Source organism: Aotus nancymaae, unplaced genomic scaffold, assembly GCF_030222135.1.
Source record: "Aotus nancymaae isolate 86718 unplaced genomic scaffold, 86718_ANA_hifiasm-v0.15.2.pri h1tg000014l, whole genome shotgun sequence".
NCBI classification, from domain to species: Eukaryota; Metazoa; Chordata; class Mammalia; order Primates; family Aotidae; genus Aotus; species Aotus nancymaae.
This window is the reverse complement of record NW_026988425.1, coordinates 67,458,962-67,483,840: the sequence shown is the minus strand read 5'-3', so window position 1 is coordinate 67,483,840 and position 24,879 is coordinate 67,458,962. Positions and strand designations below refer to the sequence as shown.

At 38.7% G+C, this 24,879-nt stretch overlaps 1 protein-coding gene across 4 annotated transcripts in view; it reads left to right on the top strand.

Annotated features, from left to right (window-relative positions):
- The window catches only part of ANKRD31 (ankyrin repeat domain 31), a 139,163-nt gene extending 115,384 nt beyond the window's left edge, over positions 1-23,779 (top strand). For all 4 annotated transcript variants that reach the window (XM_064376056.1, XM_012462151.2, XM_021673218.2 and 1 more), the window contains 3 exons: positions 694-796; positions 4,140-4,211; positions 23,419-23,779. In XM_064376056.1, coding sequence (XP_064232126.1) covers positions 694-796; positions 4,140-4,211; positions 23,419-23,564 — 321 coding nt within the window. In that variant the 3' untranslated portion in view covers positions 23,565-23,779. The remainder of the gene's footprint in view (positions 1-693; positions 797-4,139; positions 4,212-23,418) is intronic.
- The last annotated feature ends 1,100 nt before the right edge of the window (positions 23,780-24,879 follow it).

Here is a 24,879-nt window from a genome sequence, read left to right as displayed (position 1 = left end):
ACTAACCTCTGGAGGTATATTAATAGATTGCGCAAGAGGTAAGAGTAAAGAACCCAAAGACCTTTGGGCCCAGAACATTTCTGGCAGAATTTACCAGTTCTGCTTCAGCCCTGCCCATTTGTGTATAGGTATTTTTAAGCTCTGACCTTTTGCACTGATAATGATATATCTAAATTCACAAATAAACCAAAAAAATGGATGTCTAGACCTGAAATAGTATTAATTTAATCAGTTAAATATCTGATTTCTTGAAAAGTACCATTACTTTTATGGCTTAATTTTATTAATGTCACATTAAAATTTTCAAGTTATAAAGTAGCAGATGCTGGATTAATAGTTGTTAAATATGGTAGGTAAGTGAATTAATATCACATAACAAGGGTCAACAATTTTTTTCTGTAAAAGGCCACATAGTAAATATTTTGGGCTTCATGGACGTGTGGTCTGTGTCAATTGTGTTATAGCATGAAAGAAGCCATAAATGTTAAGGAAATGAATGAGCATCACTGTATTCCAATAAAGCATTACTTACAGAAAAGAAGGTTGCAGGTTAGATTTGGCCATGGACTGAAGCTTGCTAATCCACAACATAGAACAATCAAAACCTTCTAAAAATTACAATGTTCTGGAGATAGGTGTATTCACTTCCTACAGAATATATGATTTGTAAATTTTGTGCTTAATTATGTGCAGGTAACGTATCTTGGGAAGGAGCTTGTAAAGTATGTTTCTGAGGATGTATCCCTACTTCCAGAACCAAACTCAGTACCTCAGCAATATCAACCTTGTCTTCCAGGTACGTACAGACCAACACTCATTTCTTAGTTGTGGGATAAAAACAGCAAAACTTATTGGAAAAGCTCTTTTTTTTGTCTTTTTTTCGATTGATGTGAAATTAACGATCATTATAATTAACTATTTCGAGGTGAGCAATTCAGTGGCATTTAATAAATTCACAGTGTCATGCAACCACCTACGTCTATATAATTCTAAAACACTTTTATCACCCCAAAAAGAAACCCTGTACCCACTCAGCAGTTGTTCCCCATTCTCTACTTCTCCCAATTTCTGGAAAACACCAGACTGCCTTCAAACTTTGTTTCATGTACAAAATTATTAAAAATAGTGGATCAAATTACCTTCAGGATTTGTTTATAGGTATATATGAAAACATAAATGAATTTCATGTTTAGACTTTTGTCCAATCCCCAAGATATCTCATGTATATGCAAATATTCTAAAATTTGAAAAAATCCAAAATCCAAAATACTTCTGTTCCCAAGCATTGTGGACTAGGGATAGTCAATCTGTATTATATAGTAATTCTGTGTTTAACTTTTTAAAGCACAGCAAAACTATTTTCCACAGCAGCTGAATCATTTTACATTTCTACCAGTTTTTCTACATCGCTGCAACACTTGTTATTTTCTGTTTGTTTTATAGCACTCCATTTTTAACCTTAGTTAATTCTAGATAATTTAAGAAATGACCTTACCCTTCAGAATTCCTCTGTCTGAATCTATGCTGTACTCACTTTGGATAGATTTTTAAGTGACATATAAAAACTAAAAAAGGATAATTTTATTCTGTCTGAAGATGTGATTTGGTTTTACATGTTTTCTAAAAACAGGCGTTAAAATAAATCTTTGCTTATTAGAATAAACTAATACACATTATCAAATGGAATAGCCTTTAGCCTGAGAAAATTAAAGAGCATGTAGTCTTCACTAATGAGCAGCAGATTTGGAAATGATCTGGGAAAAGGTAGCACACATTTCTGAACAATAGCCATAGCTACAGTTATATTATCCTCCTTTGCTGCAGCATCTCCTCTTTTCTTCCTAGTGTCCCTATCTTTTACCATTTGGGGACAATACAAAAGAGAAGAGGTACAAAACAGAAAATGATGACACTGATAACCAAGGTCAAGAACCAAACAGGATTTCTATCACCAAGTCCCTACCCAGAGCCTCCCCGGGATTGTTCCTTTCCTATCACAAGCCCCAATAATTCAAACTGCATTCCTTTCCTAATTTTTGCACCCTAAATTCTCAAGATCCTTCTCTTTCGCAAAAACTGGCTTTATTAATAGGGTGCATTCTCCACAGTTTTCTGAATATAGCCTTAAAAGTGTTTTTCATCATTTTTGGGAAACAAACAACATTAATAACTGGTAACATTAAAACAGGTAACATTAATAACTGTGGGGAAGTTAAAGGGCTTAAGAAATTGAAAGGAGTTCTTGTAGTAGTTCATGGCCTTTGGTTCCTAACTTGACTACCTACCTAATCTACCTAATCAAATCATAGGGTAAGGCCCAGTAACCTGAATTTTAAAAGTGATTCTTACACAGCCAACCTGACTATAGACTTTGGATGACTAATAGTATTTGATTTCTTCTGCAGATAATAATTTGACAGTCCTTGGTATTCATCCCTTTACTTCGATTCCTGAGGGTGGAACTGGAATTGCTAAAGTACTCTATCCTCTCTCTCTCTCTCCTCCTGCCCCATCTCTCTCTCTCTCTCTCTCTCACACACACACACAGACACACACACACACACACACACACACGAAGGAAAACCAAGCATATGCTTTCTTCTTCTAGTTTCTAACCTAAGAGTCAAAACAGAGCAGTAGGTTTTTCCTTCTATCATGAAGGTCATCTGCTCGTCAGATTTTCTAGTTCTAAACAGGCATTTCCAACCCTAGACAGGCATCTCCTTCCTCAGAGGACACACAATCTCCCCGTTAAGTAAGCATGAAATCAGAAATGGGTTCTGAACTGCTACTTCTGCTGCCTGTAATATAAAGTTTCTTGTTATTAATTTATTTTCAGAAATCCTGATTTTTCTTTCCATTAGATATTTCAGATTTTTTTTTATTGTACTTTAAATTCTGGGGTACATGTGCAGATCTTACAGGATTGTTACATAGATATACACATGCCATGGTAGTTTGCTGCCTCCATCCCCCCATCACCTACATTAGGTATTTCTCCTAATGTTATCCCTCCCCAATCTCCCTACTCCCTGCTATTCCTCCCCTAGCCCCCCACCCCAGAATAGACCCCAGTGTGTGATGTTCCCCTCCCTGTGTCCATGTATTCTCATTGTTCAACACCCACTTAGAGTGAGAACATGTGGTGTTTGGTTTTCTGTTCTTGTGTCAGTTTGCTGAGAATCATGGTTTCCAGATTCATCCACGTTCCTGCAAAGGACATGAACTCATCCTTTTTTATGACTGCATAGTGTATATGTGCCACATTTTCTTTATCCAGTCTATCTTTGATGGGCATTTGAGTTGGTTCCAAGTCTTTGCTATTGTAAACAGTGCCACAATGAATGTACATGTGCATGTGTCTTTATAATAGATCAATTTATAATCCTTTGGGTATTTACCCAGTAATGGGATTGCTGGGTCAAATGGTATTTCCATTTCTAGATCCTTGAGAAATCGCCACAGAAAATTTTAATACTACCATGCCATTGCACTCCAGCCTGGGCAACAAGAGCAAAACTCTGTCTCAAAAAAAAAGAAAATTTTAATGTTAATTTAAGAACCATGGAGGTAGCAGTGTGCCAACCAGCTTCTTGCTACCTTGGTCTAGGCCTGGCATTCTGTAGGCTGCTGTTGGAGTTTTGTTTGAACCTCCTTGATTAGAATTCTTCTGTAGCTGGTTTTGTGGTACCTGACAGAAACCCAAAGACCTGGCAAGTTAGAAAAACGCAAAACTCTCTTAACCCTATTACAAGAAATGCGTTCAGGAGAGAATCTTTCTCCCTCTTCTGCATATCAAAATATCATCATGGAAATCATGGCTCTGACACTGCACAGACCAGAAAGTCTAAAATAATATAATTTTGTGTGGCTTTCATCAGTCTACCTCAGATCACAAACATAATCTGTTCTCTTATGCTTTTTGATGATCATACTTTTTAGAATATGATTTTGGGGGAATAAGGGGAACTAGGAAAAGCTATTTTTATTTTATTATTTTATTTTTTAAACCATCTAGCCTAAAATGTCAAGAAAGAGCTATTTATACTTCCCATAGGTAGGGTGATCATCATTCTGATTTGACCAGGGCAGTCCCCTAATTCAGCAAAATTATTACTGACATTTTGTTTCACTTTCAGAAGTTGCTTGTTTAGATGAACCAGTACAGGAACCAAGCAAATCAATGTTTGAGAAAACAAAATTTGAACAAGGTAAAAAAAAAAAAAAAAGAAAATGTTCAATTCCATTTACTTTTGTAAGTGTTTAGATTCTACATATTATGCAAATAGATCAAATAGATGGTTAAATCTTATGCATATCACTCCATATTATAAATAATTACTGGTTATGTCATCTTTATTTCCTGATAGACTGCGAAGATCTTTGAGTTCAGAGAACTTTTATGAACTCTTACTTATATTCTTCAATGCCTGGCACACCATAGCTTTCCAATAAATGCTTATTGAATAAATGAATGAATGAGTAAATGAAAGCATGAACATGATTCAAAAGATAGCTGTTTTCAAACTGGATTTACTTGGGTTGATTTTTTTAATAGGACATACCTGGATCTTATAGGCTATAATGGAATTTGTGGTGAAGAATTCAACAAATGGTAGATAGGATTTTGGTTAGTTAATACTATCTCCTATATCTGAACTTACTGTTTCTTTTCATTTTTTTAGAGGGTCTTGCTCTGTCACACAGGCTGGAGTGTGGTGGCATAATCTCGGCTCATTGCAGCCTTAATCTCCCAGGTTCAAGTGATCCTCCTGCCTCAGCCTCCTAAGTAGTTGGGACTGCAGGCATGCACCACCATGCCCAGCTAGGTGTTTTTTTGTTTTGTTTTGTTTTGTTTTTTGGTATTTTTTGTAGAGATGGGGGTTTTACCATGTTGCCCAGGCTGGTCTCAAACTCCTGAACTCAAGTGATCTGCCCGCCTCAGCCTCCCAAAGTGCTGGGATTACAGGCATGCACCACCATGTCCAGCCCTGAAATTACTGTTTGTAATTGTGAGATATGAGTACTGGCCTTTCACATTTTCTTAGCCAGAAATTTAAAAGCAAATTTTTCCTCTCATGCTTCCTCTCCCTCTTTATGAGAAATCATAAAGAATTCTATTTTTAATCTTGCCATCTTACAACTTTTCTTCAGTGAATCAGAGATGATGAAAGACCTTTATTCTGAATTCTATACAAAAACTAATTGGTAACTTAAGTCAATGCATTGATGGACTCCAGAGTGTTAAACTATGATATATTAACACATTTGAGGATATATATTCTTACTGATTAAAGACTTTAAACATGAAAATACAAGCCTTGTAGATATGTTGTGTCGCCTCCGACGCCTCTGTTCTGTTCCATTGGTCTATATCTCTGTTTTGGTACCAGTACCATGCTGTTTTGATTACCGTAGCCTTGTAGTAGAGTTTGAAGTCCGGTAGTGTGATGCCTCCTGCTTTGTTCTTTTTGCTTAGAATTGACTTGGCTATGCGGGCTCTCTTTTGGTTCCATATGAAGTTTAAGGTGGTTTGTTCCAGTTCTGTGAAGAAGGTCATTGGTAGCTTGATGGGGATTGCATTGAATCTGTAAATTACTTTGGGCAGTATGGCCATTTTCACGATATTAATTCTTCCTAACCATGAACATGGAATGTTTCTCCATCTGTTTGTGTCCTCTCTTATTTCGTTGAGCAGTGGTTTGTAGTTCTCCTTGAAGAGGTCCTTTACGTTCCTTGTTAGTTGTATTCCTTGGTATTTTATTCTCTTTGTAGCAATTGTGAATGGCAGTTCGTTCTTGATTTGGCTCTCTTTAAGTCTATTATTGGTGTATAGGAATGCTTGTGATTTTTGCACATTGATTTTGTATCCTGAGACTTTGCTGAAGTTGCTTATCAGTTTCAGGAGATTTTGGGCTGAGACGATGGGGTCTTCTAGATATACAATCATGTCGTCTGCAAATAGAGACAATTTGACTTCCTCCTTTCCTAATTGAATACCCTTTATTTCTTTTTCTTGTCTGATTGCTCTGGCTAGAACTTCCAGTACTATATTGAACAGGAGTGGTGAGAGAGGGCATCCTTGTCTAGTGCCCGATTTCAAAGGGAATGCTTCCAGTTTTTGCCCATTCAGTATGATATTGGCTGTTGGTTTGTCATAAATAGCTTTTATTATTTTGAGGTACGTTCCGTCGATACCTAGTTTATTGAGAGTTTTTAGCATAAAGGGCTGTTGAATTTTGTCGAAGGCCTTCTCTGCATCAATTGAGATAATCATGTGGTTTTTGTCTTTGGTTCTGTTTATGTGGTGAATTACATTTATAGACTTGCGTATATTGAACCAGCCTTGCATCCCCGGGATGAATCCTACTTGATCATGGTGGATAAGCTTTTTGATGTGCTGTTGCAATCGGCTTGCCAGTATTTTATTGAAGATTTTTGCATCTATGTTCATCATGGATATTGGCCTGTAATTTTCTTTTCTTGTTGAGTCTCTGCCGGGTTTTGGTATTAGGATGATGTTGGTCTCATAAAATGATTTGGGAAGGATTCCTTCTTTTTGGATTATTTGAAATAGTTTCAGTAGGAATGGTACCAGTTCCTCTTTGTATGTCTGGTAGAATTCGGCTGTGAACCCATCTGGACCTGGGCTTTTTTTGGGTGGTAGGCTCTTAATTGCTGCCTCGACTTCAGACCTTGTTATTGGTCTATTCAGGGTTTCGACTTCTTCCTGGTTTAGGCTTGGGAGGAGGCAACTGTCCAGGAATTTATCCATTTCTTCCAGGTTTTCTAGTTTATGTGCATAGAGTTGTTTGTAATAATCTCTGATGATGGTTTGAATTTCTCTGGCATCTGTGATGATATCCCCTTTATCATTTTTTACTGCATCTATTTGGTTATTCTCTCTTCTCTTTTTTATTAGTCTGGCTAGTGGTCTGTCTATTTTGTTGATCTTTTCAAAAAACCAGCTCCTGGATTTATTGATTTTTTGAAGGGTTTTTCGTGTCTCTATCTCCTTCAATTCTGCTTTGATCTTAGTTATTTCTTGTCTTCTGCTAGGTTTTGAGTTTTTTTGATCTTGCTCCTCTAGCTCTTTCAATTTTGACGATAGAGTGTCAATTTTAGATCTCTCCTTTCTTCTCATGTGGGCACCTATTGCTATATATTTTCCTCTAGAGACTGCTTTAAATGTGTCCCAGAGATTCTGGTATGTGGTGTCTTCGTTCTCGTTGGTTTTGAAGAACATCTTTATTTCTGCCTTCATTTCAGTATTTATCCAGTCAACATTCAGGAGAAAGTTGTTCAATTTCCATGAGGCTGTGCGGTTCTGGGTTGGCTTCTGAATTCTGAGTTCTAACTTGATTGCACTGTGGTCTGAGAGACTGTTTGTTATGGTTTCCGTTCTTTTGCATTTGCTGAGGAGTGATTTACTTCCAATTATGTGGTCAGTTTTAGAGTAGGTGTGATGTGGTGCTGAGAAGAATGTATATTCTGTGGATTTGGGGTAGAGAGTTCTGCAAATGTCTATTAGGTTTGCTTGTTCCAGGTCTGAGTTCAAGTCCTGGATATCCTTGTTAATTTTCTGTCTCGTTGATCTGTCTAATATTGACAATGGGGTGTTGAAGTCTCCCACTATTATTGTGTGGGAGTCTAGGTCTCTTTGTAAGTCTTTAAGAACTTGCCTTATGTATCTAGGTGCTCCTGTATTAGGTGCATATATATTTAGGATCGTTAGCTCTTCTTGTTGCATTGATCCTTTTACCATTATGTAATGTCCTTCTTTGTCTCTTTTGATCTTTGTTGCTTTAAAGTCTATTTTATCAGAGATGAGAATTGCAACTCCTGCTTTTTTTTTGTTCTCCATTTGCTTGGTAAATCTTCCTCCATCCCTTTATTTTGAGCCTTTGTGTATCCTTGCTTGTGAGGTGGGTTTCCTGGATACAGCACACTGATGGGTTTTGGCTTTTTATCCAATTTGCCAATCTGTGTCTTTTGATTGGGGCATTTAGTCCGTTTACATTTAGGGTTAATATTGTTATGTGTGAATTTGATCCTGCCATTTTGATGCTAGCTGGCAACCACCCGATCTTTGACAAACCTGATAAAAACAAGCAATGGGGAAAGGATTCCCTGTTCAATAAGTGGTGTTGGGAAAACTGGCTAACCATATGCAGAAAGCAGAAACTCGACCCCTTCCTGACACCTTACACTAAAATTGACTCCAGATGGATTAAAGACTTAAACATAAGACCTAACACCATAAAATCACTAGAAGGAAACCTAGGCAAAACCATTCAGGACATAGGCGTAGGCAAGGACTTTATGACCAAAACACCAAAAGCATTGGCAACAAAAGCCAAAATAGACAAATGGGACCTAATCAAACTCCACAGCTTCTGCACGGCAAAAGAAACAGTCAATAGAGTGAATCGGCAACCAACAGAATGGGAAAAAATTTTTGCAGCCTACCCATCTGACAAAGGGCTGATATCCAGAATTTACAACGAGCTAAAAAAGATTTACAAGAAAAAAACAAACAAGCCCATTCAAAAATGGGTGAAGGATATGAACAGATACTTTACAAAAGAAGACATACAAGAGGCCAACAAACATATGAAAAAATGCTCATCATCACTGGTCATTAGAGAAATGCAAATCAAAACTACATTGAGATACCATTTCACGCCAGTTAGAATGGCGATCATTAAAAAATCTGGAGAAAATAGATGCTGGAGAGGATGTGGAGAAATAGGAACACTTTTACACTGTTGGTGGGAGTGTAAATTAGTTCAACCACTGTGGAAAACAGTGTGGCGATTCCTCAAGGACCTAGAAATAGAAATTCCATTTGACCCAGCAATCCCATTACTGGGCATATATCCAAAGGATTATAAATCGTTCTACTATAAGGACACATGCACACGAATGTTCATTGCAGCACAGTTTACAATAGCAAAGACCTGGAACCAACCCAAATGCCCATCGATGATAGACTGGACAGGGAAAATGTGGCACATATACACCATGGAATATTATGCAGCCATTAAAAACGAGGAGTTCGCGTCCTTTGTAGGGACATGGATGAACCTGGAAACCATCATTCTCAGCAAACTGACACAAGAACACAAAACCAAACACCACATGTTCTCACTCATAGGAGGGTGTTGAACAAGGAGAACACATGGACACAGGGAGGGGAGCACTATACACGGGGGTTTGTTGCGGGAGGGGGGGGGGGACAGCGGGGGGGGAGTTGGGGAGGGATAGCAAGGGGAGAAATGCCAGATATGGGTGAGGGGGAGGGAGGCAGCAAATCACACTGCCATGAATGCACCTATGCAACAACTTTGCATGTTTTTCACATGTACCCCAAAACCTAAAATGCAATAAAAAAAAAATAAAAATAAATAAATAAATAAATAAAATAAAATAGAAATAAAATGGTTAAAAAAAAAAAAAAAGAAAATACAAGCCTTTAAAAATGAAAGTCTGTCAATGAAATCTTAATGAAACCTCTGAACCATCCATGATCTCTATAAGTCTTTTTAAGTTTTAAAATGAACTGAGTCCGTGGCACATTTTCCCTTGAAATGTCATAACTTCCTCCCAAGCCTCTCTCCTTTTTGCTTCTTTGGCTATATTTCCTCTTCTGTGTTATTGAGGGAATCTTCACTGATATTTCAATACAAATTGGAAAGGGAAAAATAAGCATTTCCAAACTTCTACGTTATTTGTTATCACTAGGGATGTATTGACATATTTTTCACAAAGTTATTTCTTTTTAATTCTGTTAAGATAGATCACATTTCATTATTTACCAGGAAAACCAATTTTATATATTTATATTCCCTGTCACCATAGTACCAAGACACTCAAAACACATTATGCTAAATGTATTCATTTAAGCAAAAGAATAAAAGTATCCCCTGAAGTCTTTTATTTCCCAAGCCATCATTATAATAATTTACTAATTATATTTTCTTTCATGGGGACCCAAGATCATTTGTTCATTTGAAAATAGTTCATGCTTTTCCAGAAAAAAATAGGCTCTTTTTTGTTCCTAATAAAATGGTCCATTTGATAAAACAGTCCTACTAATAATCTGTTGTAAATAAATGATTTTAATGACAAGAGTTTTCTTCATTTCAGTGCTGTTATTATGGTTCATTTCTCTGTAAAAGTATACATAACAGAGCACAAACATCCACAGGTGCTTCGGTTTTATGTGGTTAAGAACTTTTTAAACCTTGAACACCCAAAGATGGGAACCTGATAACAGTGTATAGGGTGTTTATTTCAGCTCTTATTTACAACTCTCGAATCTTTTTTATTTTTTTAATCATAATTTTTTTCACTCTGGTATCATGATTAACACTCTTTTAACCTAACTCATAAAGTAGATAATATATCTACCAATAAACTGATAATAGAACTTATAATATATTTTATTTATGTAAAGTAGGTATAGTAAACTGCATATATGTTGTGCTTTTTTTTTTTTTTTGAGACAGAGTCTCACTCTGTCTCCCAGGCTGGAGTGCAATGGCGTGGTCTTGGCTCACTGCAAGCTCTGCCTCCCAGGTTCAAGCGATTCTTTTGCCTCAGCCTCACTAGTAGTACAGATTATTTCATCAACCAGATACTGTATACTTACATTTACTTAAATGGGGGTTACCCTATTTGGCTCAGTTGGGGATTACCCTAGTTGGCTCAGTTTTCTGTATGTGTGTGTTTTTTGTTTTGTTGGTTTTCCACTCAGACATATAAGGTATTTTCTTGTAGATCTCAACAAAGAAAATTTGAAGCTAGAAATAGTGGTTAGCCAAAAGTGCAAGATCCTGCTAAAGTACATAATATAGGGCAGTACTGGCTGGAATGAAATGAGCAGAGACTGCAATGGTGGAAGGAGTTTAGGGAGACCTAGTGCAGTAGAAGAGAAGGAGCAGAAGAGATTGAGATGATGAGAACAAGTGTATTGTAAGGATGATCTTTCTTTTTCTTCCATTCTTATCACTATGGAAAGGAAACTGTTCTGTAAGAAACTATTGGTAGTCTTAACACTATGCTTTGTGATCTGACGTGCATGTGCTCAGAGCTTGATTTCCGTGGGTTTACCCTGGAAGTGCTGCCTTCTGCTACTGAGGAGCCAGCCACTTGTAGTTTCCTAAAGTCCTATGATTATAGGAAATTGAGAAGTATATGTATGCTGACAGCAAACTTGAGTGGAGTTGGGGATGGGATTTTGACTGCCATGCCTGTAGAATACTAAACCAGCTGGAATATAGACTATAGGAGTCCTATGGCTGTACTAGCCAGTCATGGCTAACTAACCTGTTGAGAAAAATATAAATCAAAACCATGATACGCTATTGACTTTAGTAATAAAGTCAACCCTGCTTTAAAAAAAAAAAAGAGGAGGCGGGCCTAAAATGGCCCTATTCTGTTAATTCATTGTAGCCTTTAAGGCAGAGAGAGACCAGGTTTATCTCCAAGCAAAACTAGTTTAGAATACAAAGTATTGTTGACTAACACCTTACACTTTTACTGAAAGCTTTCACATTATGTGGTGTTTTCTCATTTGAAAAAGATCAGTGATGGGAATGATAAGGCAAAAGGAAGAAGAGGTTTAACATTAGCATTTTTTTTTTTTGAGACGGAGTTTCGCTCTTGTTACCCAGGCTGGAGTGCAATGGCGCGATCTCGGCTCACCGCAACCTCCGCCTCCTGGGTTCAGGCAATTCTCCTGCCTCAGCCTTCTGAGTAGCTGGGATTACAGGCACGCGCCACCATGCCCAGCTAATTTTTTGTATTTTTAGTAGAGACGGGGTTTCACCATGTTGACCAGGATGGTCTCGATCTCTTGACCTCGTGATCCACCCACCTCGGCCTCCCAAAGTGCTGGGATTACAGGCCGTGAGCCACCGTGCCCAGCCCAGCATTTTTTAATTGAAAACTCCACTTCCAGAAGTTACTAAGCTAACAAATGTACACATAAAGGCACTATTTTCCAAACAACTTTGTTATATCATCTCAAGCCTCCCAAGTTCAAGCCACTTTATTTTAGTATATCATTTGAGAAGATGGGCACGTTGCTGCCTCTCGAGCCACTGCCTACTATTCTGTCCGGTGATCTTATCTGTGTAAACAACATAGTGATGGTTTCTTATTACAAATAAGATGAAGCTCACCTTATTTGAAGTGTGTCTGGCCCTTCCTTTAAAGCAAGCACTTTTATTTAGGCCTGTGATTTTTAATTTTTTTTAAGAGATGGAGTCTCACTTTCTCACCCAGACTAGAGTGCAGTGGCAGGATCATAACTTACTGTGGTCTCAAGCTCCTGGGCTCCAGTGATCCTCCCCTCTCAGCCTCCCAAGTAACTGGGATTATAGGCCTGAGCCACTGTACTTGGCTAGGCCTGTAACTTTTGTAGCAAGACTTATCTTTTGGAGAGAAATGCTAGGGTTTTATGCCCACAAGTCCACCTTGCTCTGATTTCCCCCAGCTTTCCCTAAGTTCACATATGTGGCTGCATCATCTCAAGAGGATCAAATGAGATGATGTATGTAAAAGTTCCTAAAACAATCACTGTGGAACAATAGGAATTACCACAGTTATAAAGATGGCTGCATTTACATATCAGGCCTTACACTCTGACATCCTAATACCAATACCTTAAAGTATGGTTTTTCCTGTGTGTATTCATCTTTTCAGCCATCTATTCATCTCCCCTTATGTATTGGAAGTTCTTATAATATAGTTATTTTAGTAAAAATGATACCAAAATTGGCATATTTTGTGGGCTTGTATTTTTTCATATCTTATCCTCTATGTACCTAAATATTTATGATCTCTCTGTGACTCCAAAAGCCCCATGGTAGACCTAGTGGTCTTGGCAGAAATATTCCATCTACTTCTTAGAGTTCAAAAGTTCTGTATTATGCAGGATTAGGTCCAGCTGCATGCAACAGAAAACCCCAAATAGCAGTGGTTTAAACACACAAAGATTGAGTCTTTCATTAAAAAGTCTGGATCCATAACATTCCAGATGAGGCATAGCAGCACCACAAAGTCATCAAGGCTTTCTACTCCATCTTCCTTAGTACTGGCTTACATCTTGAGGTAAACTCATGGTCCAAAATAGTTGTTAATCTCTAGCCATCACATCTGCATTCTAGGTATTAGGAAGAAGGAAAGCAAGGAGGCAAAAAATGGGCTTCCTAGCTGTCTGTCCCCTTAAGGAACCTTCCCTGAAGTCAAACACAACGCTTTGATTTATATCTCTTTAGCCAGAGTTTAGTCATAGGCCACACCTAGCTGCAAGGAAGGCTGAAAATAGTTTTTCTATATGACACATTGCCTGTGATTCTGTTAATGAGAAAAACAAAAAGGCAAAAATGGAGGCAACTAACAGCTTCTGCCAAAGTCCTTTTTAGGAGGCTATAAAATGATAGTTAATGTTAATTTAGGCATAGTAAATTGTATTGAGCAATTTGGCACATTGCAGGAAACTTCACTTTGGAAATTCACACAATGTATTAACAACAGGATAATGTGGTTGGAGTCGTGCTGACTATGAAGGAGTCAAGACTATAAGGGAGCACAAGTTTAAAGTGATGGGGCTTTGTGTGTACCCTCTCAGCTAGAGGTCTCCCTGCTCTGCACCTTTGGCACCACGTCTAGGAACTGCCAGTGCCATGGTGCCAATAGCTTCCTGACCCACTGCTAGTCATCTCTGCTATGCTTTCTTAAGAACCGTTTTTTGGCCAGGCACGGTGGCTCATGCCTGTAATCCCAGCACTTTGAGAGGCCGAGGTGTGTGGATCATCTAAGGTCAGGAGTTCGAGACCAGCCTAGCCAACATGGTGAAATCCTGTCTCCACTAAAAATACAAAAAACTTAGCCAGGCATGGTGGTGGGCACCTGTAATCCCAGCTACTCGGGAGGCTGAGGCAGGAGAATTGCTTGACCTTGACGGGTGGAGGTTGCAGTTAGCCGAGATTGTGCTACTGCACTCCAGCCAGGGTGACAAGACCGAGACTCCATCTCAAAAAAAAAAAACAGTTTTTCTCAGTTGTCAGTTAAACTGTGCTTGAATTGGGCATTATGATCTTGTTGATTTTCCTGGCAGTTTCATATAACATTGTGGAAAGTGATAACAAGAATTATTGCAGCTACTTCCAGCAGTCATTTCAATGTGTTGCTAAATAATGGTGTATTTTATCATTAAAATATTTAATACGTTGAAAAGTAACAAAAATGAGTAACTTCAAAACTTCATTTTAGTCTTCATAGAATAAGAATTGTAAGCAGTGATTCTCTGAAGAAGTGGCTGAGTTAAATATTTAAGTATATAGATACTTCAGAACTGTTACCAAAACATGAGCTTTAAACTGTGTTTTACTTGGAACACTAGATTTAAGGAAACATTTACACTCCACTGAAGGTGCCCAGTGAACTAAGGAATACAATTTTGAAACAGAATTTTGGTGCATGCAGATATTAAATTCCTGACCTAATTAGCTCCATGCTCTGATTAATATTTGACCAAATCAATGCAGACAAATTTTCTTGTATAGAGACAAGGTCTCGCTATGTTGCCCAGGTTGATCTTGAACTCCTGACCTCAGATGATCCACCCATCTTGGCCTCCCAACGTACTGGGATTACAGGCGTGAACCACCATGCCCAGCCCTAGACAAAATTTTTAATAGACATTATCCTAGTCCTAGAACCTTTAATGGATGCTAAGTATGCGAAAGATGCTTATGATAAATAGTAATCAGGAAGATGCCCGTGAAAGTAGTAGACAAATTTTTCTACCATCAGAGTGGCAAAACTTTAAAAGACTGATAATATTCACTATTGGCAAGGATGTGGAAGAAAAGAACAGATATTGTCATATGAACTCTCATAATACTGTTGGTGGTACTAAAAGAGGATGCACTTGAAGGGCATTCTGGCAAAGCCTTTTATTTTTTATTTTTTTTTTAATTGTACTTTAGGTTCTGAGGTACATGTGCAGATCATGCAGAATTGTTGCATAGGTACACACATGGCCATGTGGTTTGCTGCCTCCATCCCCCCCACCCCATCACCTACATCAGGCCTTTATCCCCATGTTATCCCTCCGACCTCCCCCCACCACCCGCTGTCCCTCCCTTGGCCACCCCCCAAGAGACCCCAGTGTATGATGCTCCCCTCCCTGTGTCCATGGTCCATGTGTTCTCACTGTTCAACACCCACCTATGAGTGAGAACATGTGGTGTTTGATTTTCTGTTCTTGTGTCAGTTTGCTGAGAATGATGGTTTCCAGATTCATCCATGTCCCTACAAAGGACATGAACTCATCGTTTCGTATGGCTGCATAGTATTCCACGGTGTATGTGTGCCACATTTTCCTTGTCCAGTCTATTGTCAATGGGCATTTGGGTTGGTTCCAGGTCTTTGCTATTGTAAACAGTGCCGCTATGAACATACATGTCCATGTGTCCTTATAATAGAATGATTTATAATCCTTTGGGTATATACCCAGTATTGGGAATGCTGGGTCAAATGGAATTTCTATTTCTAGGTCCTTGAGGAAGCGTCACACTGTCTTCCACAATGGTTGAACTAGTTTACATTCCTACCAACAGCGTAAAAGTGTTCCTATTTCTCCACATCCTCTCCAGCATCTGTTGTCTCCAGATTTTTTAATGATCGCCATTCTAACTGGCATGAGGTGGTATCTCTATATGGTTTTGATTTGCATTTCTCTAATAATCAGTGATGATGAGCATTTTTTCATATGTTTGTTGGCCTCATATATGTCTTCATTTGAAAAGTGTCCGTTCGTATCCTTCTCCCACTTTTGAATGGTTTGTTTGTTTTTTTCTTGTAAATCTGTTTTAGTTCTTTGTAGATTTTGGATATTAGCCCCTTGTCAGATGGGTAGATTGCAAAAATTTTTTCCCATTCTGTTGGTTGCTGGTTCACTCTAATGATTGTTTATTTTGCTGTACAGAAGCTCTGGAGTTTAATTAGGTCCCATTTGTCTATTTTGGCTTTTGTTGCCAATGCTTTTGGTGTTTTAGTCATGGAGTCCTTGCCTATGCCTATGTCCTGAATGGTTTTGCCTAGGTTTTCTTCTAGGGTTTTTATGGTGTTAGGTCTTATGTTTAAGTCTTTAATCCATCTGGAGTTAATTTTAGTGTAAAGTGTCAGGAAGGGGTCCAGTTTCTGCTTTCTGCACACTGCTGCCAGTTTTCTCAACACCATATATTAAACAGGAATTGTTTCCCCATTGCTTGTTTTTGTCAGGTCTATCAAAAATCAGATGGTTGTAGATGTGTGGCATTGCCTCCAAGGCCTCTGTTCTGTTTCATTGGTCTATCTCTCTCTTTTGGTACCAGTACCATGCTGTTTTGATTACTGTAGCTTTGTAGTATAGTTTGAAATCAGGTAGTGTGATGCCTGCAGCTTTGTTCTTTTTGCTTAGGATTGTCTTGGCTATGTGGGCTCTCTTTTGGTTCCATATGAAGTTTAAGGTAGTTTTTTTCAGTTCTGCGAAAAAGGTCATTGGTAGTTTGATGGGGATAGCATTGAATCTATAGATTACTTTGGGCAGTATGGCCATTTTCACGATATTGATTCTTCCCAACCATGAGCATGGAATGTTTCTTCATTTGTTTGTGTCCTCTTTTATTTCCTTGAGAAGTGGTTTGTAGTTCTCCTTGAAGAGGTCCTTTACATTCTTTGTTAGTTGTATTCCTAGGTATTTTATTCTCTTTGTAGCAATTGTGAATGGGAGTTCACTCATGATTTGGCTCTCTGTTAGTCTGTTATTGGTGTATAGAAATGCTTGTGATTTCTGCACATTGATTTTGTATCCTGAGACTTTGCTGAAGTTGCTTACCAGTTTAAGGAGATTTGGGGCTGAGATGATAGGATCTTCTAAATATACAATCATGTCATCTGCAAATAGAGACAATTTGACTTCCTCTTTTCCTATTTGAATACCCTTTATTTTTTATTTCTTGCCTAATAGCTCTGGCTGGAACTTCCAATACTATATTGAATAGGAGTGGTGAGAGAGGGCATCCTTGTCTAGTGCCATATTTCAAAGGGAATGCTTCCAGTTTTTGCCCGTTCAGTATGATATTGGCTGTAGGTTTGTCATAAATAGCTTTTATTATTTTGAGATATGTTCCTTCGATACCTAGTTTATTGAGAGTCTTTAGCATAAAGGGCTGTGGAATTTTGTTGAAGGCCTTCTCTGCATCTATTGAGATAATCATGTGGTTTTTGTCTTTAGTTCTGTTTATGTGGTGGATTATGTTTATAGACTTGCGTATGTTGAACCCGCCTTGCATCCCTGGAATGAAGCCTACTTGATGGTGATATTCAAATAAGCTTTCTGATGTGCTGTTGAAATTGGTTTGCCAGTATTTTATTGAAGATTTTTGCATCTATGTTCATCATGGATATTGGCCTGAAGTTTTCTTTTTTTGTTGAGTCTCTGCCAGGTTTTAGTATCAGGATGATGTTGGTCTCATAAAATGATTTGGGTAGGATTCCCTCTTTTTGTATTGTTTGGAATAGTTTCAGAAGGAATGATACCAGCTCCTCTTTGTACATCTGGTAGAATTCAGCTGTGAACCCGTCTGGACCTGAACTTTTTTTGGTTGGTAGGCTGTTAATTGCGGCCTCAACTTCAGCCCTTGTTACTGGTCTGTTCAAGGTTTCAACTTCTTCCTGGTTTAGGCTTGGCAGGGTGCGAGTGTCCAGGAATTTATCCATTTCTTCCAGGTTTACTGGTTTATGTGCATAGAGTTGTTTGTAGTAATCCCTGATGATAATTTGTATTTCTGTGGAATCTGTGGTTATATCCCCTTTATCGTTTTTTATTGCATCTATTTGATTCTTCTGTCTTCTTTTTTTATTAATCTGGCTAGTGGTCTGTCTATTTTGTTGATCTTTTCAAAACACCAGCTCCTGGATTTATTGATTTTCTTGAAGGGTTTTTTGTGTCTCTGTCTTCTTCACTTCTGCTCTGATCTTAGTTACTTCTTGTCTTCTGCTAACTTTTGAGTTTTTTTGATCTTGCTGCTCTAGCTCTTTCAATTTTGACAATAGGATGTCGATTTTAGATCTTTCCTCACTTCTCTGGTGGGCATTTATTGCTATAAATTTCCCTCTAGACCCTGCTTTAAATGTGTCCCAGAGATTCTGGTATGTTGTGTCTTCGTTCTCGTTGGTTTTGAAGAACATCTTTATTTCTGTGTTCATTTCATTGTTTATCCAGTTGACATTCAGGAGCCAGTTGTTCAGTTTCCATGAGGTTGTGCGGTTCTGAGTTAGTTTCTGAATTCCGAGTTCTAATTTGATTGCACTGTGGTCTGAGAGACTGTTACAATTTCCGTTCTTCTGCATTTGCTGAGGAGTGATTTACTTCCAATTATGTGGTCAATTTCAGAGTGGGTGCCATGTGGTGCTGAGAAGAATGTATATTCTGTGGATTTGGGGTGGAGATTTCTGTAGATGTCTATTAGGTCCACTTGGTCCAGATCTGAGTTCAAATCCTGGATATTCTTGTTAATTTTCTGTCTCGTTGATCTGTCTAATACTGAGAGTGGAGTGTTAAAGTCTCCCACTGTTATTGTGTGGGAGTCTAAGTCTCTTTGTAGGTCATTAAGAACTTGCTTTATGAAACTGGGTGCTCCTGTATTGGGTACGTATTTATTTAGGATCATTAGCTCTTCTTGATGCATTGATCCTTTTACCATTATGTAATGCCCTTCTTTGTCTCTTTTGATCTTTGTTTGTTTGAAGTCCATTTTATCAGAGACCAGGATTGCAACTCCTGCTTTTCATTGCTCTCCATTTGCTTGATAAATATTCCTCCATCCCTTTATTTTTAACCTATGTGTGTTTTTGCATGTAAGATGGGTTTCTTTAATACAGCACACCAATGGGTTTTGACTTCTTATACAATTTGCCAGTCTGTGTCTTTTGATTGGGGCATTTAGTCCATTTACATTTAAGGTTAATATTGTTATGTGTGAATTTGATCCTGCCATTTTGATGCTAGCTGGTTGTTCTGCCCATTAGTTGGCACATTTTCTTCATTGCGTCAATGGTCTTTACCATTTGGTACATTTTTGGAGTGGCTGCTACTGATTGTTCCTTTCCTTGTTTAGTGCTTCTTTCAGGAGCTCTTGTAAGGCAGGCCTGGTGGTGACAAAATCTCTCAGCAATTGCTTGTCCATAAAGGATTTTCTTTCTCCTTTGCTTATGAAGCTTAGTTTGGCTGGATATGAAATTCTAGGTTGAAAGTTCTTTTCTTTAAGGATGTTGAATATTGGCCCCCACTCTCTTCTGGCTTGTAGGGTTTCTGCTGAGAGATCTGCTGTGAGTCTAATGGGCTTCCCTTTGTGGGTAACCCGACCTTTCTCTCTGGCTGCCCTTAGCATTTTTTCCTTCATTTCAACCCTGGTGAATCTGGCGATTATGTGCCTTGGGGTTGCTCTTCTTGAGGAATATCTTTGTGGTGTTCTCTGTATTTCCTGGACTTCAATGTTGGCCTGCCTTGCTGGCTTGGGGAAGTTCTCCTGGATAATATTCTGAAGAGTATTTTCCAGCTTGGATTCATTCTCTCCGTCACATTCAGGTACACCTATCAAATGTAGATTAGGTCTTTTCACATAATCCCATATTTCTTGGAGGCTTTGTTCATTTCTTTTCACTCTTCTTTCTCTGTCTTACCTTCTCGTTTTATTTCATTGAGTTGATCTTCAATCTCTGATATCCTTTCTTCTGCTTGGTCAATTTGGCTATTCAAACTTGTATATGCTTCGCAAAGTTCTCGTGCTCTGTTTTTCAGCTCCGTCAAGTTGTTTATATTCTTCTCTAAGCTGTTTATCCTAGTTAGCATCTCATCTAACCTTTTTTCTAGGTTCTTAGTTTGTTTGCATTGGGTTAGAATATGTTCTTTTAGCTCTGAGAAGTTTGTCATTACCCATCTTCTGAAGCCTGTTTCTATCAATTCATCAGACTCATTCTCCATCCATCTTTGATCCCTAGCTGGTGAGGAGTTGTGATCCCTTGGAGGAGGAGAGGCGTTCTGGTTTTTGGTGTTTTCCTCCTTTTTGTGCTGGTTTCTTCCCATCTTAATGGTTTTATCTACCTGTGGTCTTTGTAGTTGGTGACTTTTGGATGGGGTCTCTTAGTGGATGTCCTTTTTGTTGATGTTGAAGCTATTTCTTTCTGCTTCTTAGCTTTCCTTCTAACAGGCCACTCTGCTGCAGGACTGCTGGAGGTCCACTCCAGACCCTGCTCACCTAGGGATCGCCTGCGGGGGCTGTAGAACAGCAAGGGTTGCTGCAGGTTTCTTCCTTTGCTATCCTCGTCCCTGAAGGGTACCTGCCAGATGTCGGCCTGATCTCCCCTTTATGAGGTGTCTCTTTGGGTATACAGGGGTCAGAGAGCTGCTTGAGGATACAGTCTGTCCCTTATAGGAGCTCAAGTGCTGTGCTGGGAGCTCTGCTGTTCTGTGCAAAGCTGCTGGGCAGGTACCTTTAAGTCTGCTGCAGCTGAACTCATAACCACCTCTTTTCCCAGGTGCTCTGTCCTAGAAAGGTCAGCTTTATTTATAAGTCCCTGTTGTGCTGCTGCCTTTTTTTATAGATGCCCTGCCCCGCATGGAGTAGTCTAGTCACAGTCTGCCAGCAGAGGCATTGCTGAGCTGCCGCAGGCTCTGCCCTGCTGCTGTGTGAACTGCCTCGGTTGTGGCGGACTGCCTCAGTAGTGGGGGACACCCTTCCCCCTACTGAGCTGGATGGTCCTGGGTGTAGCTGCGCTTGCTGCAAAACTCTCAATCCAGAGCATTTGAGATTGCTTGTTTTGTAGGGGTGGTACCCACCGAGCCAGATCCCCTGGCTCCCTGTCTTAGCCCCCTCCCTTTCAGTTGAATGGGTGGCTCTGTCTCCCAGGCATTCCAGGCACCAGCCAAAAAGGCAACCCAGACTTGTGTGAGTTTCTGTGCACTGATGCAGCACTGTCTGAAACTGCTGAGCTGAAAACTCATGGCACTTTTCAGCCCAGGAATCTCCTGGTCTGTGGGCAGTGAAAACTTCTTTGGAAATGCGGTGAGCACTCACCCTCTGCACCGCTCTGGCTGGGAACTGCACTCCGGAGCTGTTCCTATTTGGCCATCTTGGATCTGTCTGGCAGAGCCTTTTAAAAGGTAAAATGTTTTACATTATAAATTATAAAATATTAAAATATTAAAGTCTGCTTCTGAGTATCAGTTCTATAGAAGTATTGGCACATGGCTGAATAGTGAAAAGTGATGAATAAATTACAAATTATAAACAAACTATGGTAGATACATTAAGTTTTTCAAATCATAACAAAAGTGGGGGATAGTATCTTATAGAGGAAAAGACTAGTGTAAAAAATGGTCTTTAAATGATGAAACTAGGCTAACTTTGATGAAAAGAATTTACGTTAATATGTAAAAGATTTATTTCTCTGGGGTTTTTTTTTGTTTTCTTTTTTTTTTTTTGACGGAGTTTCGCTCGTTACCCAGGCTGGAGTGCAATGGCGCGATCTCGGCTCACCGCAACCTCCGCCTCCTGGATTCAGGCAATTCTCCTGCCTCAGCCTCCTGAGTAGCTGGGATTACAGGCACGCGCCACCATGCCCAGCTAATTTTTTGTATTAGTAGAGACAGGGTTTCACCATGTTGACCAGGATGGTCTCGATCTCTTGACCTCGTGATCCACCCGCCTCAGCCTCCCAAAGTGCTGGGATTACAGGCTTAAGCCACCGCGCCCGGCCTTCTCTGGGTTTTTTAAGAGAAAAATGTTCTCTCACTTTTATGAGATACTTTGTTTCAGGAAGTCTATAAAACAAAGCTCCTAATAAGGAAATTACTATGTTTACATATGGACCATGTATAAAAAAGTTTAAATTCTTTGGATTGTAAGTGATGATTTAAAAACCAAATCAGACTGGCTTATACTCCTCAAAAAGGAATTTTATTGACTCATGTACATGAAAGACCAGGAACAGATCTTCAGGTTTCATTCAGTGTTCAAAGAGCATGATAATGTACCAGTTTCTCTTGCTTTCCATTTCTCAGCTCCATTTCCTCATTTTGGCTCCATCCTAATACCCTTTCTTTTCATCATCCCAGGCCTACATGCTTCCAGGTTCAAGTCTAAAAAAGAAGACTATGTATGTGACTCTTTGCCAAAATACCCAATAAAAATCTTATTGCAGTTTGGGAGGCTGAGGCTGGCCAATCACCTAATATTAGGAGTTCAACACCAGCATGGCAAAACCCTACCTCTACTAAAAACATGGCCAAACCCTGCCTCTACTAAAAATACAAAAATTAGCCAGGCATGGTGGTTGGTGCCTGTAATCCCAACTAGTCTGGAGGCTGAGACAGGAGAATCACTTGAGCCCGGGAGGCAGAGGTTGCAGTGAGCCCAGATCGGGCCGTTGCACTCCAACCTAGGCAACAGAGAGAAACTCCATTTCAAAAAAAAAAAAAAACTCATTGCATGTCACTACCCTCTGAATGGGATGTGTTCTCACTCCTGATTCAGTGTTTGTTCACTGATTGGTATAGATCTAAGCAAATTAGGAGTTGAAAACAGCTCTACCAGAAGCACATGGGCCAAGTATTGGGAAAGGGTGGGCCAAGTATTGGGAAAGGGTTGGCCATACAGACGCCACACTCATATTGTTGCTATCTGTGCAATAAAATTCAACTTTCTGAATGATGTACAGCTCATATAGCCAATCTCAGAGAAAAAAAGTTTCTCAGACTATCAGGGAGCTTGAAGAAACCAGTTTTAGGATCATTGGCCCCTTAGACTAGCAGAGCCAAAAGGACTTCTCTTGATCATCACCCCTCTCACATCTCCAAGAGATGGAAGTCTGGAAAAGCCATATAACTTGCTTGAGATCACACACCAAGTTTGTGGCAGAGGCAGGACTAGAAATCTTACAGCTTAATACTCTTTTTAGTAATAATAGTAGCATCTAGTATTTATTATTTGCTATATGCCCAGCAGTATGCTAAGAATTTCTCATGCAAAATCTCACTTAATACAACTATTTTATTCTCAGTTTATTGGAAATTGAGGCACAGAGGAGCTTGTACAACTACCTTCAGAAGCTTCCACCATCCTTTTTCTGCTGATGTTTTAGTCTTCAAACAGGCCTCTCTTTCCCAAGATCAGCCAATGCTGGTTCATAGCTTTGTCTTGAGTACAGAAAACAAGTTGAGGGAAAAAGGTCCTGATCAGAAAACCTTTCATATGTGCTTTCACAGAGACTCAATTGGATTCTAGGATTTGTAATAGCAAAATTTAAATCTTAAATTTCAGAGGGCAGTTTTTAATTTGTTGATACTTCTTTAAACAGGAACTTCCAGAGAGCCAATGCAAAGCATCCCACGTTATCTACAAATAAATGAAATACTATTAATCAGTAATCAAGAATTTCTCCCATGCCATATAATGGATCAGCATTGGAAGTTTTATGTGGAATGTGAGGAACTAACACTCTAAAACCTTGGTTACTTAATATTTTATTAGGTATTTGTTCAAATTATCAACAAACATTTATATTTCATCTTGTATAATCTGGTGGGCCTATTTTAACACACACTTACAAGTTGCTATTTAAGATGTATGTTTACTGTTCTTAAGATGTATATAACTGTTTAACAATTATGTAACATTAATGTTTTTTGCCATTGAAATAAAGGTATGTTTGAACTAGACCATATTGATTGGCTCTGTGGCTTTCTTTTTACTAACATAAACTTAAAACTAATTTTTCAATCAACACCTCTACCTTGGTACAAGTAACAATTGGTTCCTAAGGGAAATGAGGATACAAATAAGAGTAATCCATGGATAATTGGTCCTTAAAAGGCCCAGGTTTAAATGAATTCCTTAAGAACTTAAAGTCCTAATACCTTTCAACATTTCCTTTGAAGTTTTTCTCAAAATCAAAATGTAAAATTATGAAGGAGTTTTAAGTTTCATAAAATTTAGTGTAGATAGGAGTATAGCTGTGGTAAGTCTTGGAACAAAGTATGTTTACACTGTATCGTACTCTTATTAAGTGTGCAGTACTATATCTTAAAACAATCAATGTATGTACCTTAGTTTAAAAATACTTCATTGCTAAAAAATATGACCATCTAAGCCTTCAGCAGGTTGTAATCTTTTTGGTGGTAGAGGGTCTTGCCTTGATGTTGATGGCTGCTGCCCAATCATGGTGGTGGTTGCTGAAGGTTAAGGTTGCTGTGGCAATTTCTTAAAATAAGGCAACAATGAAATTTGCTGCATCAATAGACTCTTTCTTTCATGAAAGATTTATCTGTAGCATGCATTGCTTTTCAGTAGCATTTTAGCCACAGTAAAACTTTGAAAATTGGAGTCAACCCTCTTACACCCTGCTGCTGCTTTGTCAACTAAGTTTATGGAATACCCTAAATCCTTAGAGTAGATTTTGTCTCAAGAAACCACTTTCTTTGCTCATTCATAAGAAGCAACTCCTTATCCATTCAAGTTTGATCATGAGATTTCAACTATTCAGTCACATCTTCAGGCTCCAATTCTAATTCTAGTTGTCTTGCTGTTTCCACCACATCTGCAGTTGTTTCCTATCCTAAAGTCTTAAACCCCTCAAAGTCATCCATGAAGATTGGAATCAACTTCTTCCAAACTCCTGTTAAGGTTGATATTTTGATCTCGCATGAATCACAGATGTTCTTAATGACATCTAGCATGGTGAATTCTTTCCAGAAGGTTTTCAATTTTCTTTTTTTTTTTTTTTTTTTTTTTTTTAGAGCAGCAGGACATTTATAAATTT